Source organism: Arvicola amphibius, chromosome 3 (assembly GCF_903992535.2).
Source record: "Arvicola amphibius chromosome 3, mArvAmp1.2, whole genome shotgun sequence".
NCBI lineage: Eukaryota > Metazoa > Chordata > Mammalia > Rodentia > Cricetidae > Arvicola > Arvicola amphibius.
Genome location: NC_052049.1, coordinates 78,497,003 through 78,509,909, shown reverse-complemented (window position 1 = coordinate 78,509,909; position 12,907 = coordinate 78,497,003). Strand labels below are relative to the sequence as shown.

General features: G+C 43.9%; 1 protein-coding gene across 2 annotated transcripts in view; it reads right to left on the bottom strand.

Moving 5' to 3' along the window:
* Positions 1-11,434, bottom strand: part of Pgr (progesterone receptor) — a 56,556-nt gene extending 45,122 nt beyond the window's left edge. For both annotated transcript variants that reach the window (XM_038323779.1, XM_038323780.1), the window contains exons 1-2: positions 9,798-11,434; positions 8,925-9,076 (exon numbers count right to left, since the gene is read on the bottom strand). In XM_038323779.1, the coding sequence (XP_038179707.1) occupies positions 8,925-9,076; positions 9,798-11,434 (1,789 nt within the window). The remainder of the gene's footprint in view (positions 1-8,924; positions 9,077-9,797) is intronic.
* Between the last annotated feature and the right edge of the window lie 1,473 nt (positions 11,435-12,907).

Here is a 12,907-nt window from a genome sequence, read left to right as displayed (position 1 = left end):
GCAAGTCATATTATGTCTGCGATCTGACCAGTATCTGCCATTCTATTGGGAAAGTTGTCAGCATAGAAAATGTCAGCATCGTAGATGTCCTGTCTTGAAGTTGAAAAGCCAGTTTCAGGTACTGTGCATAGGAGATATGACTATGTGTGGTTAGAGAGTCTTCAGTAGCTCACACTTCTCAACATCCTACTGTTTCTCCTGCACCTTTTGCTTAAAAATCCTCTAAGGCCCTGAGCTGCCCGCCACAGCAGGTAACTTCTCTGAAGTCAATGTACTTCTGTGTCATGTGACCTATAACCTCAACTTGAAATCTCTTTTGGATCACTCCAGCATCTCACTTTTGATTTTGCAGTCATTTCATAAGATATTCCTTAGAGTACAGGAAGCAATTACTATTGAAACTATACCTTGTCTGGACAGATCAGCTTTATTAATTCATCAACTATTTCCATAGATTTCTTTATTGAAACAGGCAACTTACAGTTGGAAAACTTGGGTCCAATGAACAGGAGCCCAAATGCACCTAGTCCCAGCTGCACACACCATGCCCAAACATCAGTGGAGACTTTCCTTGACTCCTGAACCAGTTGGTCTCTGTTTTGCCACTCAGCAGAGAAGATTGGTAGGTTGATTTACCTGGAGTTCCCTGGTTTTTCTCTGCTCAATTTTACTTTGTTCTTCATTTTTGAAATAGGAGCTAGCTCAACCCATTGAGGATGGTATTTTCTCTGAGTTAACAATAGCAGAAGATGCATTGGAAAATGACTTTAATGGTTCCTAAGTTCTGTTTCAATAAAGAGGTACATGGATGTGCATGGAGGGAAGCCCTAACAGCCTGCCTTTTGCTTCTGTGAGATGAAGTGAGTTCTCTCTTCCAGTGCTCTGTCTTATTTGGGGAACCTGGTTGACATGAGTTCTGAGGCCTGGCCTACTTCCCTCTGAAGTGGGAATGGTAAATTCTGTTGAAAGACATAATTCAAAGTATTTAGCATAGTTTCTACCATATAAAAACAGTAACGTTAGCCATCTGGGCTTTCTGCCCACTTCACTGACAGCCATTCCACCAAACTGCAAAACCACTTGTTAATAGGCCACTCCCCTATGCAATTGAATCTCTTCAGCACCAAGGACTGTGTCTTCTTCTACTGAGGAGACAGTATCCACAGACACAGAGGGTGAGGCCTTCTGGAGGAAATCAGCTCTGCTGTTCCTTAAAGCCATCGCTATCTGGAGAAAAAGTCTGCCTCACAGTCTACTATAGTTAGTGAGTTTACATGCGTTAGTGAGTGGAATGAGCTCAGAAGAGTCCCTTCATTTAAAAATTAGTTATAACCATTCTATAATTTTGTTTATGCTATCTCCATAATCCTGTATGTTGTTCCTTGGTCATGGAACAATAACAAAAATGGAAAGTATATGTATGTGTTCCTAAAGACGATATGTTATATTGGATAATGTGCCTCCGAAAAATGGTTAGTAAGGATCAAAAAATTAAATCAAAGTCAAGGAAAGAGCAGATGAAACAGCAATTAATATGAAATGAATTTAAAACTGACCTGATAGGGATGGAGAGATGGCTCAGCGGTTAAGAGCATTGCCTGCTTTTAGTCCTGAGTTCCTAAGTTCAATTCCCAGCAACCACATGGTGCCTCACAACCATCTGTAATGGGGTCTGGTGCCCTCTTCTGACCCGCAGGCATACATGCAGACAGAATATTGTAAACATAATAAATAAATAAATAAACATTTAAAAAAAACTGACCTGACAGTAGATAAAGTTTGTGAGAATAAAAGTTTTCTTCTTTAATTTATAGAAATTAAAGTGAAGGAAAGAAAGAAGGAAGGAAGGAAGGAAGGAAGGAAGGAAGGAAGGAAGAAGGAAGGAACAAAGATAGGGTTTATAAGAATCATATTATAAAATAGCATAGCATAGTTCATTGAAAAGAACAAACTTCCCAAAGGGAAATTAAATGGAACATGCATCCGATGTTTAATTGTGTGGACTTATGCAGCAACAGTGGATATTGTATTCATTCCCATTCTGTAAGTTGTTAGGTAGATATTGAACAAATACGGAATATATGACTTACTTCTTTTAGAAAATAGGGCCTTGTTTTGTAGATTAGGATGACTTTAAACACATAGATTTTCTGCTTTAGTCTCCCTAAGGCTGGGATTGCTGGGATACACCACCACCTTCCTATGTGACTTTCAAATGCTTTAAATGATGACAAGTTTTAAAAATCAAAAGAAGTGACCCACATGTCCACTTTAAAGTCTGTCTTAATTAAGATCAGTGGAGACACTATTTTGCTAACAAGAGACAGGTATTGTTTTCAGGTGTCACTGTATGTGTTCAGCTAGACAATGGGAGAGTTCTGATGCTAAATCTTGACCAAACAGTGTCCTCTTATCTGTTCACAAATGTTAAAGATGTCCTCACAAAGTAAGTCCAGCCCAGGATTTGCTCTGGCAACATTAAGCACTTGATTAAGACTTTAGGATTTCTTCTTACAGAAGCGTGTGTGTGTGTGTGTGTGTGTGTGTGTGTGTGTGTGTGTTGGCTTAGAATCATTTGTTTAAATAAAGTTTGGAATAGAAGCATAAATCAAATAAACAGCACAATGCAGAACTGCTCTGAGCAGAAAAAGGATTAACACTGAGTTAAGGAACACAGCTCTAACCTCAGGCTCCTGGGGAAAACAACATTTACTTCTGAAAATGTAATTAGTATTTGTTCAAATGCAAAATAGGCAAAGAACTGGAGTTAAAAGACAGAGACAGACATTAGAATCAGACTTAATTAAAGTGGCAATTTTTTGTGTATTTCTTGAAAAAACATATATAATATGGTACTTCAAACTTCACTGGGCTCATAAAGAAGTTATATGTGTTAGACTGGCGCCCAGGTAGGGTCTATTAGAAGAGCGAACCCTCGTGTAACATCAGATGTTGCAGTGGGATATCCTGCATTCCCAGGACTCCTGCAATGTGGTGCTGTCTCCGACAACTCCAGGATATTACATTCCAGAACATTTTCACATTCCTTCCATATAATAATGTGTGTGTGCACATGCTTGCACATGCGCATGTGTACATACGTATGCACATGAATGTGTGTCCATATGCATATATGCACATGTGTGCGTGCTTCTGTGTAAATATGTGTGTATATGTGTGTGTCTGTGTGGAAGTAGAGGTTCATGTGCATTTCCATATATGTGTATGTGCTTGTGTTTATGCATGTGTATATATGCTTGTGTGCATTCACTCATGCATGCATGGCATGTGTGTGCACATTTGGTAAACTAGATTTGGCTGCTGCATTTGAGTTTCCCCTTCCTGCATTGTGGTGGAAGGCAGAGATTACATACATATTCATCTCTATAGTCCCAGCCCAATCCATCTTTACATGTAGCAAAAGCAGGTAACTTTGAAATGAATAAATGAGTGAACGAAATAGTGTTGGCAGTAGGATTTAGTGTTTTAGAGGATTCACTAAAATAATTTAAATCCTGGAGAATGGAATAGAAATTTACAAAGTACAAGAAATGCTTACTTCAGCAATGCTTGGAGAGAAGGAATTTCATTGTATAAAGCATTATAGAGAGCTTAAAAGACCAATTTAGAACCTTATGCATATGCTCACACATACACCCCCACATGCATGTACACATACAGAACACATAAGCAAAACACATATGTGTATGTACATATATATACCTCAACCCATACACATGTATGAATGCATACAGGCACACACACCAGCATGCATCATCCATTCACATATATGCACACACATATATGCACATATACATACACTTATGTACCATGTGTACCCAAATGCCATGCATATATGAATAAAAGCACACATGCATGCACATATGGAGGCAAGGGTGGCTTGAATATGAATGACCCCAATAGGCTCATACGTTTGAATGCTTAGCTATCAGTGAGTGCCACTGCTTGAGAGGGGTGAGGAGTGTTACCTTGTTGGAGTAGGTGTGGCCTTCTTGGAATAAGTGTGTCACTGGGAGTGGGCTTTGGAGTTTCAAAAGCTCAAGCCAGACCCGTTGCCTCCTCTTCCTGCTGCCTTCATATTCAAATATGGAACTCTCAGCTATCATGTCTGCCTGTTTACCACCATGCTCCCCATGATGAGCATGATAGAATACAAGCAAGACCAAATTAAATGCTTTCCTTTATAAGAGTTTCCATGGTCATTGTGTCTCTTTATAACAATAGAACAAGACTAAGATACACATGCATACATACACATGCAGAAACACAAAGGCATAAACATATATGTATATACACATGAATATCCACTCCCATACAGGCGTACACATGTACATACGCATTCATACAGGAGCCTGCATATATATGTGTGTGTATATATATACATATCCACGAACATACATATACATACACATGCAAATGCATATGCACACACATCACTATATAAAAAAGCAAAATGGATAATGGTATCAATGATAGATACATTCTAGTGTGATACTATTTATGTTTTAACGCTTTAAAATATTATACACTGAGTTAGAGACACAAAAGAATCATAGCAATGGGAGAAAATTAACAGTGTTGATCATGAAGACTTAAACTTTCTCAATTTTGTTTTAATTTTTTAAAGTACAATGCACTGTCACGTTCCTTGGGCAGTTAGAAGAAAATTCAGGACTCAGTAGTTCCAGCGGGAGCATAGCTACCATGGTTAGTATGGATGCCCTCTGTACATTGCTGGCAGTGAGATACAGGTGCCAAAGGGTCATTAAGAATGGTCAAAGACATGACACTCAATGCTCTATTTCTAGCTCCTCCTTACTTCACTGCGTCATAGCTCTAACCATGTTTATTCATCATCAGAGTTTGACAGAATGACCTCCACTTGGGAAGAAGTTGGCAGTTGGGTTTGGAAATGAAGTCCAGTGAATTACTACACATTTATTTTTAGGATAATGGGAAAACTGCCAAAGGGTGACCTCTTTCTGAGAGCACATTAAACCAAATACAACTGGTGAATTATCTTCTAAAATCCCAAATGCTGGTTACATAAATTATAGTGGAGGAGATTGTTGGATAGTTTTGTGGACTAAAGAAGATAAAGTGTACTGAACTTAAAGTCAGAGGAAATGCAGCTCATGCCGTTGGTGGTGGACACACTTCTACCAGTCCTCTTGATTAAACTGTACTGAGGAGGAAATTGATTCTAAGTCAGTCTTATTTAAAAAGATCAGTCATTTTCATCAGTTGAAGCATTTTCTTAATAAAAACAATGCACCTATGTCCTGTTTTTACTGTGGCCTACCCATGACAGTTCTTGGCTAATTCAGGAGTTTCTAAATGCCCTTATTTCTGATAAGGGTCCAGTGTTTCAGGGAGTCCACCACCACATAAATAAACCACTACCTATGAAATTAGCTATGAGCAGGTATTGATGGAATGTCATTTTCTGAATATCACTGCTCAAGCAGTGGTCAGTTATATGTACATTGCTTTATTAATCTCACACCAGTACCTATCAAAGGGCCTTGGCATGACAGGTACTCAGTAAGAAACTAATTTACATCGGGTAATTAATTCATGAATAATTAATACCTAAACTAAAATGTTATAATATAACAAAACAATTATAAATACATACATGCTATGTAGTCTTGAGTCTTATAAATAATACACTTCAATTATGTTATAGTATTTGCTCAATCATATCACACTGAATGTCTATACTAGCAATCCTGTCACATAGTCAAACATTCAAATAATGAGAGTGTAGCAATAATTACTTTGCAGTTAATACAGCAAAATATTTGTTGTTTACTGATTGCCTAGTATTTCTCTTGTTATTGTGTACACACAGAAAGCCAATAAGAAATGCTTCTTTCTCCTACAATACCAGTTACTGGGAGGTGTTTTTCTTTTTCATCCCTTTGCTAGACCATGTGTGATTCCTGCCCATTTCCTCATTTAGCCCTCTCCGTACTGGGGATGCCTTCTCCTCAGGACTCCTCACCAAACGTGAGCACGGTGCACATCTTTCTATCACACATTTCTGCCTGCCCCAGCTTTACATCCTCTTAATGTTCTTGTTTAGCATTCTAGATGTTTCCTCACTTGACAAACATGTCTGAAAGGAAGCGCTGTGGTTGAGGGTTGAGACCTGGAGCACACCATCTGGATTTGGAACCTGACTTGACCACTTCCTAACTGCCGCACAAGCAGCTTGATTCCCTCCTGAGCAAGGAGGGAGAAACAGCTTGCCTCTGTGTGGGGATGAGGTGAGTCCAGCAGAGCCTGAGATACTTAGCGACTGGGAAGGAGAAAGTACTTTGTGATGCCAGAGCCGCCATTCACCTAAGCTCAGTTAACTGACTTGCTGTTCTCCTTCTGGACCTGCAGGCTTGTACACAGACCTCTGCCTTGAATTAACTCACAATCCAGCTCTGTTGTAATTTCTACCAAGCCACTGAAATTCTTCCGGTTATCTCTAATTTCTAGAAACTTCTAGCTTCTATCCCCTCACTTGCATATGCTCATGGATTCCCAGTTCACCCAAACCCCAACTCTCTGTCTTCCCTGACTGTGTATACTTCACAGCTCTCCTCCGTGCTTAGAAACCTCTTTGCCCTTTAGCCAACTGAAGCTCCCTTTATTATTCTAGAACCACAAATCCCAGCTCACAGGCCAGAAAAACAACTCAGTAGGTAAAGAGATTGATGTGCAAGCCTCACAGTGGGAACTGATCTTCAGAATCTATGCAAAAGTGGGAGCAGAGAACTGATTCCACAAGTGGTCCTCTGACACCCACACACGCACACACACACACACACACACACACACACACACACACACTTGAAAAAGAAAGCTCTCAAGTCCTCCCCTCTGCTCTCACAAGAAACCATATAATCTCCTAAGTTTTATGAGTGTTTATCTGGGTGCTTAATGAGAATCTTTATTGAAACACTTTATTTTTGTTTATGGTAACTCTTTGTTTATATTACCCTCATTTTGTGTTCAAGACAGAGGGAAATGAAGTCATAGAAGAGAATGTTTAGCATGAATCTACATACAGGAAGCACATAATAATTGCTACATACATACCCATGGAGTATTAGAACCTTGCTCTAACTTCAAGAAGGATTTATAAAAGAATTTATAAATATCTATTTTTAGTTCTTTCTCGTAAGTATTGCTGAACAAGGTGCCCTATTTCTGCTCTGTTTTAAAACAGTGCCTTACAATGTCTTTTGAGAGCAAACTGAGATGCTACTGCAATGGCAATGAGCTAGATAATCCTCATTCTGTGCATGTATTTGGTGGAGTAACTTCTGAAAAGCAAAAGCACATGTTGTGGATACCATTTAACTCAAAAAATTACGGTTAAAAGCATTAATATATATCTACTGAAAATCAGCTAATAATTACCCAAATTTGTGTCTTTGAGACTGGTTTATCTGTGAAACAGAAATAGGCTAGAATAATTGGCCTTTGGAGGATCTAAAAGAAGATGCTCAATTATAAATTTATACTAGTCTAGGGATGCTATAGAATACAGGGAACGGTAACATGGAAGGAGTACTCAAAACTCCACTAACAAGTCTGAAGAGTTAAAGTGTTCCTGCTTGCCCCAGAATTGCTGCTGTAGGGTGCCTCAGTGAACTTGGGGATCCTTGAAGCGGAGTGCATTCAATATCACTTAAATCATTTTGAAGAAATACCTTCTAAACATGAACAAAAGACACGTATTTCTATGCAGAGCCGCGCTGGAAGCCCTTAAAGTATTAAGGCTCCAGTTTCTCCACGGCCACTCATAAGTGGGCAGTGCCTGTTAAAACTCAGACCCCTGGGAAAGAGGAGACCAGACAGCTGACATGTGTGGTCATGTCATCTCAGCCTTGGCCCGTGTGTGACCTCAGCATTCTGTGTCAGCTTGTTAGAAAATACATCTATTTCCTGCATCGACTTGTGACATGATCTTTAACTGTATTCTTATCTTCAAAGTAAACATGTCTGACTTGGAGTTTACTGAGATGGAAGAAATTTTCAAATGTTTCTATGGAAGATAACTAAAATGTTCTTTTAAAATGTGCATGTTTTAGCCAGGCTGTGGTGGCGCATGCTTTTAATCCCAGCACTTGGGAGGCAGAGGCAGGTGGATCTCTGTAAATTCAGGGCCAGCTTGAGATCACTAAGAGCTAGACCAGGACAGGCACCAAAGCTACAGAGAAACCTTGTCTCAAAAAACCAAAGAGGAAAAAAAGTGCATGTTTTACTTAAAACAAGATAGCCCTAGGGAAATTGTGTTACTGTGATAATCAGGTTGTCCAGTTGTTATAAGCAATTGCTCCTGTCCTCTTGTACACATAAGACTATCTTAAACAAAAAACTAGACTTTCGTTTAGAATTAGATATATAATATAATATATATATCGCTATGTATTTATAGAAAATACAAGCAGAATTTGCAATTGTACCAGATGTTCTCCAACGTGTATAAATATGTCAGGTATTTATAACCATACTCTGAACATGTAAAAAAAACTTTAATTACATAATTTTTCTTTTGCTATAACACCCAGTGTTTGATTTATGCAGTAGCTACAAATGACTGTGGCACTAGAATAAAACTGCATATCAAGAGGAGGAGAATCACTGAATGGCGGCATGGCCCCCAGTGTCAGAACTAAAATGGACTGCTGAAAGTGTGTCACACATCATTAAGTCATAATAGCCAACCACAGCGACTCTCGGGCATCGTAGGCCACACACACCATTAAAATAGCATCACAGTTTAAGGTATAAAGAAATGTCACCGTTTCTTAGAAACAAGGCATAATTGAAATGTAAAAGTATTCGGTTATCTCCTTGACGCGGAAAAGGAGATGAGGGCTGAGGATGAGTCTGCCTACCTTCCATTGCCCGTTTAAAGAAGACCTTGCAGCTCCCACAGGTGAGCACGCCATAGTGACAGCCAGATGCTTCGTCCCCACAGATTAAACAGATCTTCTGAGGTAAGGAATCAAAGCCATACTGTGGGTTCTGGCTGGTTTCCGAGTCTGGCCTTGAAATGCAAAACAGGCCCCACTTAGTTTAAGGTTCACTGCTATCTAATAAAGAAAGCTTCTTAAACTGGCATTGATAACACCAAAGCCTTTTTTACACAGAAACATATTATTTAGTCATATTTTTGGTTTGTGCTTTAGTTTTTTGATAAACGTCTCATAAAGCCAGGTTGGTTTTAAATTTCTTACATACCAGACACAGGCCTTGAACTCATGAACTTTCAGTTTCCAGCCTCCAAGTGCTAGGAATAAAGGATTCCCCCCTCCCCATACCCTGTTTATGAGGTGCTGGGGACAGAAATCTGGGCTTAGTGTGTATGATGGGTAAGCAGCAACCTTTCTAGGAACTGAGCCACATCCCCAGCTCCCAGGACCACACACACACACACACACACACACACACACACACACACACACACACACACAGGGTCCTTCTCAGGAAGTATTTGATGAATCAAAGGAAGCACTCAACCCACTAAAAGGCATCCCAACACCCCGGTTCTGCTGGTTTTGGAACAGGGTAGTCCCGCTTCTGAAAGTTTTCAGTGTTTGGGGGAGGGCGCAACAAAACCTTATTTTAAGCCCCGAGAAAACGTAAGAAGAAAAGAGGCACAGGCAGGAGGGTGTTTGGTCTCCAAGGGCTAGGCATCCCGCGGACACCCTGCTACCTTGAGCTGCTGGGGGGGGGGGGGGCAGAGCGGGCCCGGAGCAGGTGCTCACCTCAAGTAGTTGAGATAAGGCGGGTAGACCTGGGGCAGGCTGTCCTTGAGCACCGCGGCCTGGTAGCCCAGCTGCGGGAGCCCGTTGAGACCTAGCGGCGGGTAGATGGCGGGGCCTGCCGAGGTAGCCGGAGTGGCGGGCAAGCTGTCCCTCGGGAGCAGGCAAGAGCCGGTGGTCGGGGGCTTGCAGGGCAGCGGCGGGAACGAGCCCTGCGTGGGCGCCGCGCCCTCAGCTTTGTACAGGATGCACTCCAGCGCGGATCCCGAAGAGGACGCGGGCGACACCGCAGAGCTGCCGGGGCCGCTGGCCACCGCGGCTTCTCCGGGCCTGGAGGAGGGAGCTCGAGGCGGCGCCGGCGCCAGCGGGAAATCTGGAAAGGTGGCTGCGCTGGCTCCAGCCACCAGGTAGGGGCGCGGTGAGCGCGCAGCTGCCTCGGCTCCCTCCTCCTCCTCCTTGATTTTCAAGCTTGGCGGCTGGTAATCGCCATAGAGAGGGAACGCGTCCTCTTTGGGGTCGCCGTCCTGCGGGTAGGTGCAGTCTGGGAAGTCGCCGCAGGGCACCGGCGGTGATGGCGCGGAGGGCGAGCCTCGAAGAGGGGCAATGGAGCCCTGGGATGAGGCCCCGCCGTCGTAGCTGTCCCCCTCCAGCAGCTGCCGGGTGCGGGCGGCCAGGAGCGCGTGGTTGATAGGCAGAATGGGCACGTGGATGAAATCCACCAGTGTGGTGGCCAGTGGGGTGCGCCCGGGCGTCAGGGGAGCGTCTTGCTCCAAGGAGACCCTGGGAGCAGAAAATCGGGAATCTTCCTTGGGAACCAGGGTGACGCCTCCTGGGGCTGCTGCGGACGCGCTGGCTACAACTCCTCCTCCGTTGTTCGTGCCTTCCAGTGCTAGAGGTTTGCTCTTTAGAAGCGGAGCCGCGGAGCCCTCTGTCTCTAGACCATAGTCCTCCTCCTCCTCCTCCTCTGCCTCCTCCTCCTCCACTACCGAAGGCTTAGGAGAAGGCTTCACTCCTGCCCCGGGCCAGTGAGCACTCCCTGAGGTCGGGAGCAGCAGCTGCCGGGGTGGTGACAGCCCCTTGGGCAGCACCTTCTGCCCTGCTCCTGTCCCGGAGCTGTCGCCAGCCTTGCTCTCTGCCTGGCTCATGAGAGGAGACAACTCCTTGGTAGCAGGGACTCTGCGGGGTTCTTCTGGAAGCTCCGGTCCAAAGAGACACCAAGATGTGATGTCCTCGCAGGCTGGAGGACTGGTGTGGCTCTGCTCAGTCCCCGAGGGCGCCAGTAGCGTGTCCAAGACACTGTCTAAGAGTCTGTTGTCCTTCTCCGGGGCTCTGGGACTGCTCCCTCCTGCCCCACGAGAGGCGTCGACTCCAGAGAACACTCCTTTCACTTCGGACAGTGACTGCTGGTTCTGTGCTTTTCTGCCTGGGAACTCCGGACCCTGGCAAGACCGAGGGAAGAACAGCCTCTCATCCAGGGAAATGGGTATAGTCGAGACTACAGACGCTGCGTCCGATAGCTGGCTCCTCTGAAAGATACGGGGGTCCAAGCGTCCAAGCGAGGGGGACCCGACGTGGGTGGGGGAGGGCGCGGCTGTGGACGCGTGGGGTGCCCTCGGATCCTTTGCCGGCAGCTCAGTCATGACGACCCGAGCTCCCCTTTTCTCCTCCCCTGTCTCCAGGGAGGAGGGAAAAGAGGAGGAGGGGGTGCCGGTGATATAGGGGCAGAGGGAGGGGGAAGTGGGTGTTGAATCGCACGGCCCTTGGGATCTCCACCTCCCGGCCGGGAGGGGCGGTGCTGGTCAGCTCCTGTCCTTACCCTCCACCCAGAGGCAGAGGAAGGGTGGCAGCCGCGCTGTCCCAGCGGTGGGGTGAGGACAGGAAGAGGTAGATAGAGCAAGCTGATCTCTGAACTGGAAAAGTTCTTCAAAAGACTTTTTCTGTGTCTGTCTGGGTGCTCAAGCGTCCCGCGCTGAAGTGATCGGTGCTGCGAAAAGTGCTTCTGCTATCTGCGGATTTTTCCCTTGGTAGAAACCCGGACATCTAGGAAGTCTGCACCACAGTCCTAGCTAAAATCCTGGGGCAATCCATTCTTAGTCATTCTACTGCCGCAACAGCTTCTAAAGCTCCCTGGGTTCTTTCCAGTCTCAGCAGTCTCTGGTTTCAGGTTTCTCTGGGAAAGCCCAAGGGAAGCAAGTTCTCTTTGGGCTTGCAGAATCATCACACTCGCAAATACTACAAAGCATAACTGATAGTGACAGTCTAGACTGGCTCCATGGCTTTCTAACAAGCCTTGCACTCTAGGAAGGCCCGCCCAAAGCCCCTCCTTAGCCAATCACCGGCTAGATCCAAAACTCTGGAGTTGGCATTCCTGCCACCCACTAGTCTGAGTTCCACTAGGAATATCAAGTGCTCTGGGAAGAAACCTACGCATATCAGATTTTATACTATCAATTAAGTATACCAGGTACAGGAGGGAGAAAAATATATCCTATCAAAAGCTAAATTGTATGGATTTGAAATTTGTAAATATTCTACATAGAGAATGGCATTTAATGACATTATCTCTTAAAATAAATATATAGAAAATGATCTCAAATATTTTAATTTTTATTACATGTGTATGTCTCTGTAAGAGCATGCCACATTGTGCTCAGAGGCCAGAAGAGAGGGTGTGGGCCATTAGAGGTGGAGTTACAGGTGGTTGTGAGGGCTGTCTGGAGCCCTCTGAAAGAACAGCAAGTGTTTGTGTGTGTATATTACTGGCTGCCTGTCTAATCTGTTCCTAAATGTAGGAGACACATTCAAACTATTCTTGTGACAAGGGGGTCACACTCTTTTTGAGGGCCACCGATGTGACTTAGCAGTTTAAGAGTGGAAGACAGCTGGTAACATCTCTACCTGTGGGGGAAGTTCTAATGCTGAGTGTCATATTGACTTGTCCTAATGTATCTCTATATATTCATAAGGTTCCCTTCAGTCCTAAGTAAATACCCTATGTCCCATCTGAAGAGCTCCAGGGGGGAGGCTAAGCAGTGATTCCTCCTCTCAATTTTTCTCTACTCTTAGAATAATTCTCATTGTCCTATAACAATAAATCCCTGTTAAATTAATGA